This window comes from Canis aureus, chromosome 26 (assembly GCF_053574225.1).
Source record: "Canis aureus isolate CA01 chromosome 26, VMU_Caureus_v.1.0, whole genome shotgun sequence".
In the NCBI taxonomy this organism is placed as follows: domain Eukaryota; kingdom Metazoa; phylum Chordata; class Mammalia; order Carnivora; family Canidae; genus Canis; species Canis aureus.
Window position 1 is genome coordinate 49,899,564 of NC_135636.1, and position 19,273 is coordinate 49,918,836.

General features: G+C 47.0%; 1 protein-coding gene across 3 annotated transcripts in view; it reads left to right on the plus strand.

Annotated features, from left to right (window-relative positions):
• PHACTR3 (phosphatase and actin regulator 3) overlaps positions 1-19,273 on the plus strand; it is a 210,244-nt gene that overhangs the window by 135,719 nt on the left and 55,252 nt on the right. For all 3 annotated transcript variants that reach the window (XM_077873771.1, XM_077873773.1, XM_077873772.1), the window contains exons 6-7: positions 4,640-4,814; positions 5,485-5,732. In XM_077873771.1, coding sequence (XP_077729897.1) covers positions 4,640-4,814; positions 5,485-5,732 — 423 coding nt within the window. The remainder of the gene's footprint in view (positions 1-4,639; positions 4,815-5,484; positions 5,733-19,273) is intronic.

A 19,273-nucleotide genomic window follows, 5' to 3' on the forward strand; every position in this document is an offset into this window, starting at 1 on the left:
CCCCCCAGTCTCTCTCTCATGGTCTCTGCTCATCTGTTTCCCTCCATCTCTCCGGTGAGCTCCGTCCCTCGAGGCAGAGGTGGGTGGTCAGAGGGGAGCACGGCTGGGTCGGGGCCCCAAAGGCCTCTGCTTCTGTAGCTTTGGCCTCACCGGCTGAGCAATCCCAAGATGTTGAAAAGTTTACTTTTGGAGTTTGGGTCGTACTTGTCCCATCGCTGTTGGAAATGGGAGACACTGCTGGTCTCCAGGGCAGGGGGGAGGGTGCAGGCCCCTCAGTAAGAGGTGACTGTTTTGAAGACTAAATCCTCAGCTGCTGCCTCTGAGGGTAGAGGACATGAAGAGGATGTGGATGGCAGACCTGGGTGGCTTTGCTGGGAGCCCTCGAACACCACCCCCAATACTGCTCCGTCCCTCTTTTTGGGCCACAAGGAGGCCTGGGGACACACCATTTGTTCCTAACGCACGGGCCAGTCCCTCTGGGAGGGGACATGTGCCCGATTCACAGTTGAAAAGACTGTGGCTTAGGGGGCCCCAGCAACAGATCCTACAGCTAATGGAGACCTGACCCCAGTTCTGGGCCTGAGGCTTGTAACCCTCCTCCTCCCCACTGCTCTTTCTGCAAAAATCTTCTTCCTCTTGCTTCACCTGGTCAGCCCCTTTGCATCTCTGTCCCTACTTTAGGGGAACCAACCCCATAGCAACATGCATCTTGCATTCTGGTACGTGTTGCATCACTTCCCCTTACCCAGTGAGTTGAATGGTGTCCCCTGAAGATGCATGTCTACCCAGAACCTCAGAACATGGCCTTCTTTGGCACCGGGTCTTTGCAGACACAATTCCATCAGGATCAAGGTGAAATCCTCCTGCCATAGGGTGGGTCCTAAATCCAATAAGAATGTCCTTCCGAGAGACCGAGTTTGCAGTGACCTGTTTGCATGCCAAGGCCTGCCGAGGGTTGCCAGCGGCCACCAGGAGCTGGAGGGAAGCCTGGCATGTATCTCTCTCAGCCCTTAGATGGCTCCAGCCCTGCTGACACCTTGGTTTCAGACTTCTGATGTCAGCAACCATGAGAGAATGAAGTCCGATTGTTCTGAGTCCCAGCTTGTGGGACTTTGGGACAGCAGCCTGGGACCCCACCGGATCCCAGTGCTGGCATACAGCAGGTGCTCAGCGAGTGCACGCGGCTGTGATGGAAGGAGCAGGTGGGGGTCCTGAGCCAGGTCGTGCTGCCAGGTTCCCGTCACAGCCCCTGCTTCTAACCTCTGGAATGAGTCTAAGCCTGCGGTGTGCCCGTGACCTGGCCACACGGATAAGAGTCAAAGTTCTGAGGCAGAACCACACTGTCCTGCGTCTCCTTACTGTCTTGTGATAATTTCCTTCCCCGTCCGCGGAGACCTGGCACAATTGGAAATCGGATAGGCACCACCCACCACGTTTCATTCTGGCTCCTGTGTAATTGGTTCTGGTCCCTGGATAACCCAGCAGCCCCGAGACGTCCTGCCTCCGCCGCTCGGGACAGATCAGGCCTCAGGCTGCACGTGTCCCCGACGTGACTCCGCTGCTTGTTCACGCAGCCGAAGTGCTCGGTCCCCAGGGCCTCGGGTTCGGCACCTCTGACTTCCACCCTCCCCTTTCAGGGGGCTCCAGAGCATCACGGGGGGTTCGTCTGGGGACTGGATAAGGAGCGGGAGAGCTCCGGAGGGTGGCTTCGGTCTGGATCTCTTTTTTAAGAGCTGAGACCACATTTTGGTGACTTTTGTCTTAATTTTCTCCCTTCTCCCTTTTTTTCCTCCCCTTTTGCCAGAAACGTTGGCTTCAGCCTGTGAGCACTAGGTGGCAGCAGAGGCCCCGTACCTGAGCTTCACTGGGACCCAGGGGGACAGTGTGCCCAAAGCTGAGTCCCCAGGGGGCTCGCTCTTGTCTGACATGGTGCCCCCAGCCTCCACCAGAGGTCAGGGCATCGTGCCCTCACCCCCAGGCCCACTTTGCTGAGTCTCTATGGTGTTTAATTTTTTTTTAATGAGTTGCCAACATTGTAAACATTCAGATATGTTTAAGTGTTAAATATTGGAATATGTGTAGAACAGTGTAACAGGTGTAAAAATCTTTTACCTGTAATCCTGATTTGTGGCTCCTCTTGAGAAGTCTTCGTAGCTGGCAACCCCGAGCCCCAGCAGCCGCATTAAGGTGAGCAGGTGCTCTTGTGTTTGCTGAAACCCTTGTATCCCCCTCTCCCCCCCTCCCCCCGCCATCATAGGAATTGCCTGAGGTCCTTTGGCTCACCTGTGGCTCACCTGCCTGGACCCGTGTGAGTTAACCCCCTCAGGGCAGAGCGGCTCCTGCCCCTGTCCAGCTAGGGGACAGTCGCCCATCTGGGTGGGGGTCCTGTGGCCTCTGCCAGCTGTAGTTGGAGTCGTGCTGCCAGGTTCCAGCCCCAGCCCCTGCTACATCCTGGAGGCACAAGTCGGAGGAAGCTCCAGAGCCTGGTTCCTCACGTGAGAAGCGGGAGTGAGGGCCTCATCGCTGGCCCCGGCGAGCCAGGGACGGTGCTCAGCAGAGCGGCACGTGGGAAATGCTTGTTCGGGGTGCCCGTGACTGACAGCGTGTGGAGACCCCGATAGAGTCCAGGCTGAGTGAGCACAGGCAGGCTGTGTCACCTCACTTTCCCTGGGCTGTGACGGCCTCCTAGTAGGGTGGGGTGAGGGTTCCAGCAGCAGCAGCGGAGCGTCACCTGCTCCAGTGGGGTCCCTGTGATGAGCAGGGGCCGCCCTGTGTGGGGGCTAAGCCAGGGGGTGTAGGCTACTGGGGGTGGCCCTGAGGGCCACGCTCGGAATGGAGCCCCCACCCTGCCCTTCCTGTGACTGGCACCGTCTCATCCTAGGGTGTTAGTCGCTCAGGTGGACCTTCTACTGACCTCTCTGTGGTCCAGTCCACCTGCGTACCGTCCCCCCAGGTGTACTTGGCCCACCTGTGTCCCCCACCCTCAGGTGTGCTCAGCTTACCTGCCTGGCTCCGCTCTCCCTAAAATCCTCGTGTTGGCTTTCTGTCTGCCTTTCCTCTCGTGGCTCCACCCAGCCGGCCTCGAGGCCCTTCGGCAGCAAGGCCTGGGCTGTTTGGCGTTACCTGGCTGTGCCCACAGAAGCAGGTGCTTGTGAAGAAAGCAAAATGACACATGACATGTTTCAACAAGACTTACAGTCTTCCTTCTAGTTTTGTTTTTAATTGGCACAGTCCACATTCTCGGACTGCATCAGAAAGGCTTTGCCTGTCAGTGGTTTAGATCTGTGTCTGTCTGTGTCTCTGTCCCTCTTCCTGTTGAGGCTAAAAAGGGAGTTGATTTGTTTGTATCCAGTCAAGCAAAGTGATGGAGCCTGGAGCCTGCCTCTGCGGAGGCCTGTTTGGGAGCGAGTCTGTGTCTGAACGTAGCACGGGGGTCAGGGAGCATCCGGGATCCTGCTGCCCGGTCAGGGAGCTCTTGGCCCATTTTACGGATAAGAAGGCTGAGGCTCTGGGGCTTTTATAGCTGCTAAGTAGCAGATCGAGGCTCGGGGCCAGATGTGGGCAATGGCCAAACCCAAGCTGTGTGGCGCCCTGAGCCCCCGATGCTGTGGAGGGCTTGCGGTGCACATTCAGGAAGTACCTGGCAGGGGGAGGGAAGCCTCGCCTCCCTAGGGTGGAACTGAGCACACCTAGTCTGGGTCTTCAAACTCAGTTCATGTGTACGAGCGTGTCGCACACGTGTTAAGTGCCAGGCCTCGGGCTACGGCAGGAAGAATGGAAGATGCGGGCTCTGCTCAGAGGCGCAAAGTCGGGTGAGGAGGGCAGACCCGAGGAAGGAATTCATCCCAAGTGGGAGGAGAGGGGTGTCCGGGCTGCCTTGAGTCCCACGGGGCAGGTGTGACGGGCTCTGCACGAGGGTGCAGATTCACAGAAGGTCTCCTGAGGAAGTGAGATTGGTGTAGACGGGAGGGGAAGAGCATTTCAGGCAGGGGGAACAGCCTGTGCAAAGGCTCAGGGTAGAGCATGTGGTTCCCTCGAGGACTAGAAAGCTCCCTCTGCCCTACAGCGAAGAGAGCTTGTGGAGGACAGTGGGGGGGAGATGAAGCCTGAGCGCTGAGGGGGGCAGCCTACAGGGCTCTGGGGTGCTGTGCTGAGGAGAATGCAAGAGGCTCGCCTTCCTGAAAGCTCCCACTGGGTGAGGCTCGGGGGGGAGGTGGTGGCGCTGGAGGAGATGAGGTGGGGCCGGGATCACGCTGGGTCCAGGCTGAGTGACTCCAACAGAGCTCGAGGAACTACGCTGGCTTCCACAGTAGGAAGTGTAGCTTCAAGAAGCCAAATCTGTGGCAGAGAAACGGGAAGGAGGGTTTTCTGCACCTGAGACCTTGCCCGGGGCCTGTTGTCACGGGTGTCTGTGGAGCTCAGCTCCTGGGATTGGAGGCAGGAGGTTCAAGGACAGATGGAGCTGGGCAGAGGTGAACCTCATCTCAGGCTCTGGGGGCAGGGGACCTGGCGCGACATCCAGAACAGGATGTGAGGGTCACGTGGCCGGGGGCTGTGTCCTCTGCTCCTGGGCTTGCGTCTCTCTGCAGAGTCCCTCCTCCCAGAGACTTACACTCCTGTCGTCCCTCTCATGCTCCAGGCCAGCCTGTGCTCTTCCAAGGCCCTGGTGGGAAGAGCACGGACCCTCCCCTCCGAGGACAGCTCTCCACGCCCACGGGGTCTCCACATCTCACCACTGTCCACCGGCCGCTGCCCCCCAGCCGTGTCATTGAGGAGCTGCATAGGGCGCTGGCCACCAAGCATCGCCAGGACAGGTGAGGCCCTCCCCCTGGTCGGGAGACCCACGTGCCCAAATCCCCACCAGCCTCGTGCTCTTCACCTGTGTGGTCATGGGGCTCAATGCACGGCTGTCACCGTCTCAGCATTCTTAATTTTTGGATAAGAGCATCACCTTTTTACTTTGCACGGAGCTCTGGTCTGGGTTGCCACATTCTGGGAGAGGACGTTCAGGGGGTGCACACGTGGGAACCTGGCCACAGAGGCCCCCCCCCATTTCTCCCGATGGATCCAGGCTAGGGTGGGGGCACCCGTGGAAGAGAAGTAGATGTCACACTGGCCCAGGACTCTGAAGACTTGGAGTTTTCATTAGGCAAGAGTGCAAGGAAGCCCGTTCTGGAAGCTTTTGCTCTTTTAGTTTTGATCGCGTGTCCATAGACCGTGAAAGAGAAATGAGTTGATGCAGAGCAGAGCAGTTAGGTAGCGGGACCTGTGTGTGGTTTGGCAGAAGCACGGCGCAGAGGAGCCAGGCCTTTGCTGCACGGAGTGGGACGGGATCCTAACGTGCCTCTCTCCTGCATGTGCCATCCGGGGCCGCTGGGCCGTGGATGCGGGACGGAGGCCATGGGGCCCCCTTTGCGATACCATCACAAGCCAGATCCTCCGACGAGGTGAGCAGCGTGTAACCCGAACTGTCTTCTGGTTCAGTTTTCAAGGAAGGGACAATAAAGCGTCCCCGAAGAAGCGCGTGGACGTGCGCCTGTCCAGGACATGCAGCGTGGAGCGGGGCAAGGACAGGGAGGAGGCTTGGAGCTTCGACGGGGTCTCGGACAGCAAGCGGACCGCGGCCAAAGGGTCTGAGGAGGACAAGGAGAACCTGATTGTGAACTCGGAGCTCAAGGACGACCTGCTGGTGTATCAGGACGAGGAGGCGCTGAACGACTCCATCATCTCTGGTGAGGAGGGCCCGGAGCCTGCCGTGCGGGGTCGCGGGCCGCCCTGGGGGCCACAGGGCCTGGGGACGAGGAGGCGCCTCGAGAGCATGGAGGAGGGGACAGGGCCAGGCCGGGGTGCCCCCAACAGGAGGGGAGGGGGCTGCGTCTCTGAGGATGAGCAGGGGGGCCCCTGCAGACTGGCGGGTGAGGTTGGGAGATGCACAGTGAAGCCGGATTATTTTGGTAACTGCGTATTGGTTTTTGTGTGTTTTTGAAAACACGCGAAAGAGGCTCAGTACGTAACTTTGTGGGTGTCGCTGCTTAGGGAGATGTGGCAAAAGTTGTATAGGTGGTACGCTGAGGGCTAACTTTTGGAAAATAGAGCAAAGAATGCTGCTGGGAAGGCGAGGCTGAAGTGGGAGGGAGAGGGCCGGGGTCCTGCGGCCATCCAGGTGTGGCGCGCGCGTGACCGTGCCTGCGTGTGTGGGGCTCATCCCGGGCCATCAGCTCACGTGGGCTCCGGAGCTCGGCACTGCTCCATCCTGGCTTCTGGACTCAGGCTCAGGGAGGGGGAGCATCGTGGCCCCGAGGAGGGGGGATGGAGCGGAGGTGCAGGTCAGGCCAAGGGAGTGCAGGGCGGGTCCCCTGCAGGCTGTCCAGGCTGTGCTGAGGGCCTGCTCCTTGCAGGAGGGTCGATTTTCTGGTGACTGTCACCACCGTGGGCAGAACTCTGGGTGGAGGCACCGGGGACCCAGCCCAGCAAATGGCTTCTTCCTTGGGTGTTGGGTGGCAACTGAGGAAGGGGCTGACGTTGACTTGGGTCCTGGCTGGTCCCCAGGGACGTGGTACCATGACCAGGTGGATAGAGCCTGGGGTTAGACAGCAGCCTGGCTGTCACCCTTCCTGTCCACTTGTATCCTTCTGAGCCTTTTCCACCCCGGCCAGCGAAGCCTGTGAGGAGCACCAGCATCCTGTGCATTGGGAAGATGCTGACTTTGATCACTGAACCAGAAACCTGGAGCCGGTCACTGGCCGAGGGATCTGGACATGTCCGAGGAGCTGCGGCCTGTGGGCTTCCCCAAGCTTACCTGGCCCCAGGACTGTCTTCCTTGAATACCCGTCAGCCTCTGAGGGACGGGGTCAGGAGGGAGATCTCTGAGAACGGCTGGTGTAAGCGAGGGTGCCAGGCTGGCGCAGGTGCCTTCAAGCTCAGCACCAGTGACATCAGGGGCTGGGTGGTTCTCTGGGGCGGGGTGAGGGCTGCCCTGCCTTGGAGGGTGTTGAGCAGCATCTTTGGCCTGCACCCCCTGGACCAGTTCCCTCCAGCTCTAGGGGTGGACGTGTCTGCCTCTTTGGCTGCCCGTGGCTCCAGACGCTCCTGGGCTTGGCAGCTGCTTCCCCCAGTCTCTGTATCTCCTCAGTTTCTCTTCTCCCTGGGCCCTCTCCCTTTCTCCCATCTGCACGAGACCTGACCAGACCAGACCTGACCCTGCTGAGCTCCTGAGATCAGATGAGACAATCTGGATAATCATGGATGAATCTCCTCATTTTGACATCCATGAGTACATCTACAAAAAATAAATTGCATCTTTTCCCAAATAAGGTCGCATTCATAAGTATAGGGTACACACATCTTTAGGGGTCACCATTCCACCTCTCCAGCCACTCCCAGTGGCATAACAGGCTTCTCACTGAGCCACTGTGGTCTAATGGGAGCAGGAGGGTAGGACTCCTCCTAGAAACTCTGCTGCTAACATGCGCAGGCTCGCCACCAAGCTGCCCGGGAATGTGCTGCACTTACTGCATTTGCAGAGCCTGGACAGAGCATCCTCTCCTCTGTCCCTTCTTCTGTGGGCACCGCTGTTCTGGGTTCATGGTCAGGATCTCACATTCAACCCTAAGAACATCCTGCCATGGGCTGGGCTTTTTGCACACGCCATCAGGACTTCCTGGAGATTCTAGTCTTCTGCAAATTGAGCCTGTGGGGGCTCATCCCAGGTGCATGATAACGGCGTTCCCAAATCATGGAAATACAGCATGGGAAGGGGTTTCCTTGATTTTACACATTCTCCTATGTGTTCGTAATTCTCTCAAAGTTAAGAGCCTCTCAGATAAAGTACTTGGAAGGAAAAGTTCTGTTTTGTACTAGAAAAAGTCTAGAAACGTTACCTTGTGAAGGAATGTAACTCACGGAAGGAAAGGCCCATGAAAACATTCTGCTTTGCGTGGAAGGACAGTAGCGGCAGGGATCAGTTATTTGCTTCTTTTGGATTCAAGAAGCTTTGCAGGCATTGTCCCGTCCCACGTGATCAGCCCAAAGATGTGCCACCCTGAGTTCTGTAATAAGGTGGCATCCTATGCATCTGAGTTAGAATTTCATTTCTAGAGCTGGGGGTGGCCCCGTCCAAGGCAGGTTGCCTTATGGATCCGCCGGAAGGCTGTCTGACCTGGCTGAGTTGGAGTGAAAAAAAAAATGTATCTGTTGTGCTCTGAGTCTGACAATGGATTTCCATGCAGAGCAAGTCAGATGTCTTGGTCAACACAGAAAGATGTGTGACGGACGGCGGATTGATGCTTCGTGCCCACCTGCAGCGGGTAGAGCTACCTTCACGGGCATGTACAGTCAGTGCTCGGTAAAAACAGGACGCCGGGGGCGTTCTCAGCTTCAGCAAAGGTGAATCATTAAGATTTAATTCTTTTTACGAGCAGTTGTAGGTCCACAAGAAAATTAGGAGAGAGTTAGAGAGACTTCCATGAGCGTCCCCAGCCCCGCACCTGCATTGCCTCCCTGTTACCATTGTCACTCCAGAGTGGTGTGTTTGTGACAGTTGACGAGCCCGCCCTGACCCCTCATCCCTCAAAGGGTTCACTCTCCGTGTTGTGCATTCTGTGGGTTTAGGCAAGTCGACAATGACTTGTGTCTGCCATGATTCCATTCAGAGAATTTCCACTGCTCCAAAAATCCTCCGTGCTCCCCCTGTTCATCTCTCCCACCCCCACCCTCACCCCCACCACCGCTGAGCTTCTTATTGTCTGTAGTTTCACTTTTCAGGAATGTCATATGGTTGAAATCACGCAGTGTGTACCCTTTCCAGACAGCCTTCTCTCACTTAGTAATACGCATTCAAGTTTTCCTCCGTGTCTCTTCATGGCTTGATGGCTCATTTCTTCTCCGTGCTGAATGGTATTTCATTGTCTGGATGGACCGCAGTTTATCCGTTCCCTCCTGAAGGACGCTCTGGTCCCTGCCAAGTTTTGGTAATAATGGATACAGCTGCTATACAAACCCATGTGCAATTTTTTTTGTGTGTGTGGACGTGATTTTTTACTTCTTTTGAGCAAATACCACGCAGCCTGATTGCTAGATTGGTATGCTAAGACCATGTTTAGATTTGTAAGAAACCATCCAATGGTCTTTGAAGTGGCTGCGCCATTGCGCATTCCCACCAGCATGAATGAGCGCTCCTGCTGCCCCATGTCCTTGCCAATGTCGGGTGTCATCAGCGCTCTGGATTTTGACCCTTCTCAGAGGTGTGTGGTGCTGTCTCGTTTTAATTTGCATTTCTCTGAGGACCTACGATGTGGAGCATCTCTGCATGCTCGCTTGCTATCTGTGTATCTTTGGTGGGGTGTCAGAGTTTTGGATCCATTTTTTAATTGGGTTATCTGTTTGCTTAGGGTTGAGTTTTAAGAATTCTTTATATTCAGGATGAAGAGCCCTTTATCAGATGTAACTTTTGGAAATATTTTCTCCCAGCCTGTGTCCTCTCTTGTTCTCTTGACATTGTCTTTCACAGAGCAGAGGTTTTTAGTTTTAATAGAGTCTAGTTTATTGATTATTTTTATCATGTGTTGTGCTTTGAACAGTGTATCTAAAAGGACATCACCATATTCAAACTCACTTAGGTTTTCTCATGTCGTCCTCCAAGAGTTTTATAGTTTGGAATTTTACATTTAGGTGTATGACCTATTGTGTGAAGGTTATATGGCCCATGTCAAGATTCTTTTAATTTTTTCCATGCGACTGTCCAGTTCTAGCCAATTTGCTAATTAATTTATTTAATGTAGAATTTTAATTCATCATAAAAATTTAAAATTTATTTAACAATTTAACATATTTAGACATTTTTTTAAAGTAGGCTCCATGGCCAGCATGGAGCCCAGTGCTGGGCTTGAACTCATGACCCTGAGATCAAGACCTGAGATGAGATCAAGAATCAGACATGTAACCGACTGACTGAACCAGGCACCTCTAATATTTATTTAACAATTTAAAGAATTATTCCAAATATAATGTTGAGGATTTTTGCATTGGTGTTCACGAGAGATTTTGGTCTATAGTGTTTCTTTCCCCACAATGTCTAATACTAATAATTTTGGTATTAGGGGAATGCTGGCCTCAGAGTGAATTAGCATCCTGTCCTCAGCTTCTGTCCTCTGCAGGAGATTGCAGGGAATTGGTATAATTTCTTTAAAATTTCAGTAGAATTCACCATTGAACCCATCTTGGCCTAGTGCTTTCTGTTTGAAAGGTTATTAATATTGATTCAATTCCCTTAATAGATTTAGGCTTGTTCAGATCATCTGTTTATTCTTTGATTTTGGACAGATGTGTCCTTCGAGAAATTGGTCCACTTCCTCCAGGTCATGCAGTTTGTGGGAATGGAGTTGTTCATAGTATATCTTTATTCTTTTAATGTCTATGGGGTCTGTAGTGATGTCTCTTCTTTCATTTCTGATATTAGTAATTTGTGGCCTCTATCTTTCTTTTCCCTTAGTTATCCTGGCTGGAGGTTAATCAATTTTATTGATCTTTTCAAAGAACCAGCTTTTGGTTTCATTGATTTTTCTCTGTTGATTAGCTATTTGTTTTTAAAGATTTATTTATTTATTAGAGATACAAAGAGAGAGGCAGAGAGAGAGACAGAGAGACAGACAGGCAGAGGGAGAAACAGGGTCCCTGCATGGAGCCTGACGTGGGACTCGATCCCGGGTCTCCAGGATCACGCCCTGGGCCGAAGGCAGCACTAAACTGCTAAGCCACCGGAGCTGCCCTGATTTGCTATTTTGAATATCACCGATGTCTGCTCCAATTCTTATTTCTCTCCTTCTACTTACTCTGGATTTAATTTGTTCTCTTTTTCTAGTTTCTTAAGGTGGAAATTCAGATGACTGATTTTATTTATTTATTTATTTATTTATTTATTTATTTATTTATTTATTTTTAAAGATTTTATTTATTCATGAGAGACAGACAGAGAGGGAGAGAGGGGTGGAGACACAGGCAGAGACACAGGCAGAGGGAGAAGCGGGCTCCTCACAGGGAGCCCAATGTGGGACTCCGTCCGGGACCCCAGGATCACGCCCTGAGCCAAAGACAGATGCTCAACTGCTGAGCCACCCAGGGACTGATCAGCCATCCCAGATGACTGACTTTAGATCTTTCTTCTTTTCTTTTTTAAAGACTTTTTCTTTCTTTCTTTCTTTCTTTCTTTCTTTCTTTCTTTCTTTCTTTCTTTCTTTCTTTCTTTCTTTCTTCATGAGACACACACATACACACACACAGACAGAGAGCGAGAGAGGCAGAGACACAGGCAGAGGGTAAAGCAGGCTCCATGCAGGGAGCCCGATACAGGACTCGATCCCCGGCCTCCAGGATCATGCCCTGGGGCGAAGGCAGGCACCAAACCGCTGAGCCACCCAGGGATCCCTCTTTCATCTTTTCTAATCCATACATTCAGTGCTATAATTTTTCCTCTAAACTCTTTTACTGTGTCCCACAAATTGCTAAGTTGTGTTTTCATTTTCATTTAGTTCAAGATATTTTAAAAATGTTGTTGAGGTTTCTTCTTTGATTTGTGTACTGTTTGGAAACATGTCGTTTAACCCCCATGTATATATTGGGATTTTCCAGTTGTCATTCTGTTACTGATTACTGGTTTAATTGCATTGTGGTCTGAGAGCACATTATATGATTTGTATTTTTTTAAATATGTGAGGGTATGTATTCTGGCCCAGAATGTGCTGAATCTTGGTGAATGTTCCATGTGACCTTGAAAACAATGTGTGCTCTGCTCTTGCTGAGTGAAGTAGCCTGTGGGTGTCAGTTATACCCAGTTGGCTGAAGGGCTCTGGATTCCACCAAGTGCCTTCTGATTTTCCATTCCTGGATCTGCCCACATCTGAGAGAGGGGTGTGGAGTCTCAGTGATGAGAGTGTGTTTATCTACTCTTTGTATTCCATTTTCATCAAATAGTTTGACATGCTGTTGTTAGGTGCATACTCATTAAGGACCATTACGTGTTCTTTGAGAAGTGGCCCCTTTGGCATATGGCATGCCATTCCTTATCCCCGATGACCTTCCTTGCTTTGAAATCTGCCATTCTAAAATAAACATAGTCACTCCTGCTTTCTTTCGATTAGTGTTAGCATAGTATATTTCTCTCCATCCATTTGCTCTCAATCTCTACGTGTCTTTGTAGCTGACATAGTTTCTTTAGACAACACAGATTTGAGTCTTGTTTTTTTGATCTACTCTGACAGTCTCTGCCTTTTAATTGGTGTATTCAGGCCATTGACATTCAAAGTGGTTTGTAATGTTAGCTGGATTAATATCTACTATATTTGTTACTGTTTTCTACTTATTGCCTTTGCTCTTTGTTCTTCTCTTCTAACTTTTTTGTTTTTATTTTTTAGTTATTTTAATTTCAATATAGTTAATATACAGTGTTACATTAGTTTCAATTTAATGACTCAACACTTTCATACATGATCAGGTGCTCATCACGACAAGTGCACTCCTTAATCTCCGTTACCTGTTTTATCCACATCCCTATCCATCTCCTCACTGGTAACCATCAGTTTGTTCTCTATAGTTAAGAGTCTGTTTCTTGCTTTGTCTCCTTTTCCCCTTTTATTTATTTATTTTGTTATTGATGGACACTTGGGCTGCTTCCATGATTTGGTTATTCTAAATGATGTTGGAGTAAGCATAAGGATGCATGTAATCTTTCAAATATAGTATTTTTTTTATTTTGTGGGTAAATACTCAGTAGCACAATTACTGGATCATATGGTAGTTCTATTTTTAATTTTTTGAGGACCTTCCATCCTATCTTCCACAGTGGCTGCACTGTTGCATTCCCACCAACCATGCATTAGGGTTCCTTTTTCTCCACATCCTCACCAACAATTGGTCTTTGTTTTTTTATTTTAGCCATTCTGACATGTGTGAAGTGATATCTCCTCATGGTTTTGATTTGCATTTCCCTAATGATGAGTGATGTTGAGCATCTTTTCATGTGTCTGTTTGCCATCTGCGTGTCTTTTTTTGAAAACTTTCTGTTCATGTATTCTACCTATTTTTGATTCAATTGCTTTTTTGGTGTTGGATTGTGTAAGTATATTTTAAATACTAATCTTTTATAAGCTATGTCATTTGCAAATATCTTCTCCCATTCAGTAGGTTGTCTTTTATTTTTGTTGGTTCTTTCCTTTGCTATGCAGAAGCTTTTTATTTGATATAGTCCCAATAGTTTATTTTTGCTTTTGTTTCCCTTGCCTCAGGAGATCTATCTAGAAAAATATTAGTATGCCCAACGTCAGAGAAATTATTGCCTGTGCTCTCTTCTAGTATTTTCATGCTTTTAGGTCTTACATTTAGGGCCCTCATCCATTATGAGTTTATTTTTGTGTATGGTGTAAGAAAGTGGTCCAGTATCATCCTTTTGCATGTAGCTGTCCAGTTTTCCCAACACCATTTGTTTCAGAGACTCTCTTTTCCCACTGCATATTCTTGCCTCCTTTGTCAAAGATTGATAATATGATTGTGCATTCATTTCTGGGTCTTCTTTTCTGTTCTATGAATTTGTGTGTCTGTTTTTGTGCCAGTACCAACAGTACTTCCTTGTAATAGATCTTGAAATTTGGAATTGTGATGCCTTTAGCTTCATTTTTCTGTTTCAAGATTGTTTTGGCTATTTGAGGTCTTTTGTTGTTCCGTACAGACTTTAGGATAGTCCTAGTTCTGTTCTGTTGGTATTTTTGATAGGGATTGAATTAAGTCTAGATTTCTTTGGGTAGTATGGACAATTTAACAATATTTGTTCTTTCAATCCTTGAGCATAGAATGTCTTTCCATTTGTTTCTGTCATCTTCAATTTCTTTCATCAGTGTTTTATAGTTTTTGGAGTACAGGCTTTCACCTCCTTGGTTAAGTTAATTCCTATCTTTGGTGCAATTATAAATAGTACTTTCTTAATTTCTCTTTCTGCTACATCATAGAATTGCAACAGATTTCTGTACATTGATTACATATTCTGTGACCTTAATGAATTCATTTATCAGTTCTAGTAGTTATTTTATGGCTCTAGGGTTTTCTCTATACAGTATTATGTCTTCTGCAAATAGCGAGAGCTTGACTTCTCCTTACCAATTTGGATGTCTTGTATTTCTTTTCATTGTCTGATTACTGTGGCTAAGACTTCCAGTTCTGTGTTGAATAAAGTGGTGAGAATGAACATCCCTATCTTCTTCCTGACCTTAGGGGAAAAGCTGTCAGTTTCTCCCCATTGAGTATGATGTTCACTGTGGGTTTTCGTAGAAGGCCTTTATTATTTTGAGGTGTGTTCCCTCTAAACTTCCTTTGTTCAGGATGTTTTTTTTTAAAGATTTATTTATTTTTTAGCATGTGAGTGGGGGGAGAAGCAGAGGGAGAGGGACAAGCAGACTCTATGATGAGTGTGGAGCCCAAGGTGGGGTTTGATCTCACAACCCTGAGATCATGCCCTAAGCTAGTCAAGAGTTGGACTTTTAACTGACTGAGCCACCCGGGCACGCCTGTTGAGGGTTGTTTTTTGTTTTTGTTTTTTGTTAAATCGTGAGTGGATGTTGTACTTTCTCAAATGGTAAATGCTTTTTTTTTTTAATGTATTGTTGGATTCAGTTAATCCAACAGTTAACTAATACTTTGTTGAGGATTTTTGCATCTATGTTCATCAGTGATGTTGGCCTGTAGTTCTCTTTTTGTAATGTCTTTATCTGGCTTTGGTATCAGGGTAATACTCGTTTCCTAGAAAGAATTTGGAAGCTTTCCTCCACTTCTATTTTCTGGAGTAGTTTGAGAAGAATGAGTATGTGCTCTTCTTTAAATATTTGGTAGAATTCACCTATGAGACCATCTGGTTCTGAACTTTTGTTTGTCGGGAGTGTTTTGATTACTTATGCAGTTTCATTGCTGGTGACCTGTTCAAATTTTCTATTTCTTCCTGAATCCATTTTGGTAGGTAATATGTTTCTAGGAATTTATCCTTTTCTTCTAGGCTGTCCAATTTGTTGGCATAAAATTTTTCATAATATTCTTTTACAGTCCTTTGTATTTCTGTGTTATCATTGTTATTTCTCCCCTTTTGTTTCTGATTTTGAGTCCTCTTTTTTTATGAGTCCAGCTATAGGTTTACCAAATTTGTTGCTTTTTTTGATGAACCAGCTCTTCATTTCATTGATCAGTTTTTTTTTTTTTTAGTTTCTATATCATTTATTTCTGCTCTAATATTTATTATTGCCTTCCTTCTACTGGTTTTGGATTTTGTTCTTCTTTTTCTAGCTCATTTATATGTAAGGGTAGGTGGTTTGAGGTTTTTCTTCTTGAGGTAGGCCTGTATTGATATAAACTTCCCTTTTAGAGCTTTGCTGCATCCCAAGGATTTAGGACTGTTGTGTTTTCATTTTCATTTGTTTCCATGTCCTTTTAATTTTTTTTCCATTTTTTATTTTTATTTTTTATTTTTTTGGTGCAAAAAAAGGTGATTTTATTAAAGCATGGGGACAGGACTCATGGGCAGAAAGAGTTGCCACACTGGGGTTAGGAGGAATGGCTGATTATATACTTGGGAGTTGGGGGAGGCAAGGGAAAAGGGAGGTGTCCAAAAGAACTTTCATCAGCTAAAGAAGACTCTCAGGATTCTGGGGGCCTGGCTGTTGCCAAGCTGAGGTTTATCCTTCTAGTAAGGCTTTAACATGAAGATAGTTGGGAGCTGCCTGGAGGAATGTTATACTCTTTCTATGAGAAGCCCTTGTCAATAGGCTGCAGGTCGTAAAGGAAATTAACTCTGTTTACATTAACTTCTGCCTCTGTTTCCCACGTCACCATGGAAGGGGAGTGCTGTTAGGGCTCCAGAAAATTGAGTTATGGGTCTCTGGAAGTTAGGTTATCAATAAGAATGCTTTTTCCTTATAAATTACTGAGATGTTGGTAAACCGAGAGAGACTCCTGTCTTGTAGGACGGTGATCTCTAGACATTAACGATTTGTTTTCCCTTTCCTTAGTTTTAGGCCAACCAGGAGTGCCTGAGGAAGGTCACACATGTCCCACCTGGGAGTGGGGAGGTGGCTGTGGGGTGTCATCTATGCTTTGTCCTCAGCTTGCCTTCTGCTCCCTTGTCACTACAACATTTGACGTTACCTTGGGCAGGTGTTCATATGTCCAAGCCTCAGCTTCTTAATCTTCTCAAAATACTCCATCTATTCAGTTGAAGCATCTTATTTGCTTTTATTCTTTCATTTACATATTAACTTGAGGAATGATTCTCAGGTGCCTGGTTCTTGAGTCCTTTTCATTGATTACTTAAAGTGAGGGATGCCACAGTCCTTCAGGATTCAAGTGACAGTATCTGTTTCACAGTAACTAAGGAACTGGGAGTTGACATGCCCACATCATTCGGGTACCAAAAAGTAAAATGAGGTTCGTGTCCTGATTCATCCTGCTCCAGAGTGTTTGGCTGGCTGTGAACCATCACCCAGGATGATACAAATCAAGCAACACTTGGTGAATCTAAAGGATTTTTTCATTGGGTGGTGTATTTATGGTGGGTCCCCATGGATCAGGACTGCATCCCAGTGTCATAGTAGATGATGAAGGACTATGGTGAGCGTACTAAGATCAACCAGAGTCTTTGACCCTCCAGGGAAGCATTTGGAAAGCAAGCACTTTGGCATGCAGCCAGACTCCTGATGGTATTCACACGGGGCAGCATCTCATTTCTGTGTGTGCTCGGTTTCCTTTGCTGGACATTGAAGTTGATGCCATTTTGGAATATAGCTGAGATTGGTGGAATCTGGAGCCAGACGACCAAAAAAGAATTCTTGAGACGTCTGTTGTGCAAAATGGTGAACAGAGCCCATGGGCAGGAAGAGCTGCTGTCCTGGGGGTTGTGTGGAGTGACTCAATGTCCTTTTTAATTTCTACTTTCATCTCCTATTTGACCCATTCATTGTTTAGTAGCATGTTATTTAACCTCCGTGTATTTGAGCTCTTCCCAGAGTTTTCTCTTCTGGTTGACTTGTAGTTTCATAGCATCATGGTCAGAAAAGATGCCTGGTATGATTGATCCTTTTGAGTTTATTGAGACTTGTTTTGTGGCCTAATATGTGATCTATTCTGGAAGAATGTCCCATGTGCACTTGAAAAGAATGTGTATTCTGCTGTTTTAGCATAGAATGTTCTGAATATATCTGTTAAATCCATCTGGTCCAGTGTATCATTGAAAGTCACTATTTCCCGAACAAGGGGTGGTAGAAAGGGAGGTGGGTGGGGGTGACTGGGTGACGGGCACTGAGGGGGGGCACTTAATGGGATGAGCACTGGGTGTTATTCTATATGTTGGCAAATTGAACACCAATAAAAAAAAAAGTCACTGTTTCCTTGTTGACTTTCTATTTGGATAATCTGTCCACTGATGTAAGTGGGATGTTAAAGTCCCTCATTATTATATTATTGATTAATTCCTTTCTATTTGTTGTTGGCTGTTTTATGTATTTTAGTGCTACCATGTTGGGTGTGTAAATATATTTTTTTAAGATTTTATTTATTCATTCATGAGAGACACAGAAAGAGAGAGGCAGAGACAGAGGCAAGAGGGAGAAGCAGGCTCCATGCAAGGATCCCAATGTGGGACTTGATCCTGGGACCGCGGGATCACGACCCCAGCCGAAGGCAGATGCTCAACCGCTGAGCCACCCAGGCGTCCCAGGTGTGGAAATATTTACAATTGTCATATCTTCTCTTTGGATTGTCCCCTTTTTGATTATATAATGTCTTTACCTCTTGTTACAGTCCTTGTTTTAAAGTCTATTTTGTCTAAGTATTGCTACCCCAGCTTTCTTATCACATCCCTTCACTTTTAATCTGCAGATGTGTTTAGGTCTGAAATGAGTCTCTTGTGGGCACTATATAGAGAGGTCTTGTTTGTTTTATCCATTCTGTCACCCTATGTCTTTTGGTTGGAGCATTTAGTCCATTTACATTCAGTGCAATTATTGATGGTATGTATTTGTTTTGTTACTTGTTACTTTGTTACTTATTTTATGGGTGTTTTTATAGTTCCCCTCTCTTCCTTTCTTGTTCTCTTTTCTCATGATTATGTGGCTTTTTTTTAGTGATATACTTGGATTCCTTTCTCTTCATTGTTTGCATACCTATTACTTGTTTTTGATTTGTGGCTACCATTCAGTTTGTATGTAACCTCTTCTGCATATAGCAGATTATATTAAGTTGATGGTCACTTAACTTGAACCCATTCTTTACTTCTTTCCCCATCATGTCTTAAGTATATGGTGCCATACTTTACATCCTTTTATTTTGTAAGTCCCTTGACTCATTTTTTACAGACATTTTTATTGCTTTTGTGCTTCCTACTTTACTTACTTTTACCATGGTCTTTCTTTTCCACTTGAACATTTCCCCTTTCTTTTCCCCTTTAACATTTCTTGTAGGGCTGGTTTAGCAGTGACAAATTCCTTTAATCTTTGTTTGGGAAACTCTTTATGTTTCTTTCTTATTCTGAATGATAGCCTTTCTGGATATACGTGGCTGCAGATTTTTCCCTCTCAGCATTTTGAATATAGAATGCCATTCTCTTCTGGCCTGTAGAGTTAATACTGAAAAATCAGTTGTTAGCCTTAGGGGTTTTCCCTGTGTATGTAACTGTCTTCTTTTCTCTTGCTGTTTTAAAATTCTCTATTACCCCTTTTTGTTATTTTAGTTACTGTGTGTCTTGGTGTGGTCCTCTTTGGGTTGATTTTCTTGGGGGATTTTTGTGCCTCCTAGATCTGGATGTCTATTTCTTTTCTCAGATTATGGAAGTTTTCAGCTATTATTTCTTCAAATAAATTTTCTGCCTCCTTTTCTCTCTCTTTTCCTTCAGGGATCTCTATAATGTGAATGTTACTCTGCTTGATAGTGTCACTGAGTTCTCTGAATCAGTTCTCATTTTACATATTTTTTTTTTCTCTCACTCAGCTTGATTACTTTCCATGACTCTGTCTTCTAGGCTGCTGATTTGTTCTTTTGCTTCCCTTAGCCTGCTGTTTATTTCATCTAGTGTATTTTATTTTCATTTGTTGCATTCTTCATCTCTGATTGGTTCTTTTTTAAATCTCTTTGTTAAGGGTCTTGCTGAGATACTCCACTCTTAAGTTCAATGAGTGTCTTTATGATCATTAAATTATCTATCAGAGATAGATAATTTTTTTTTTTTTTGCTTAGGTTTCTTGTTGTGGTTTTG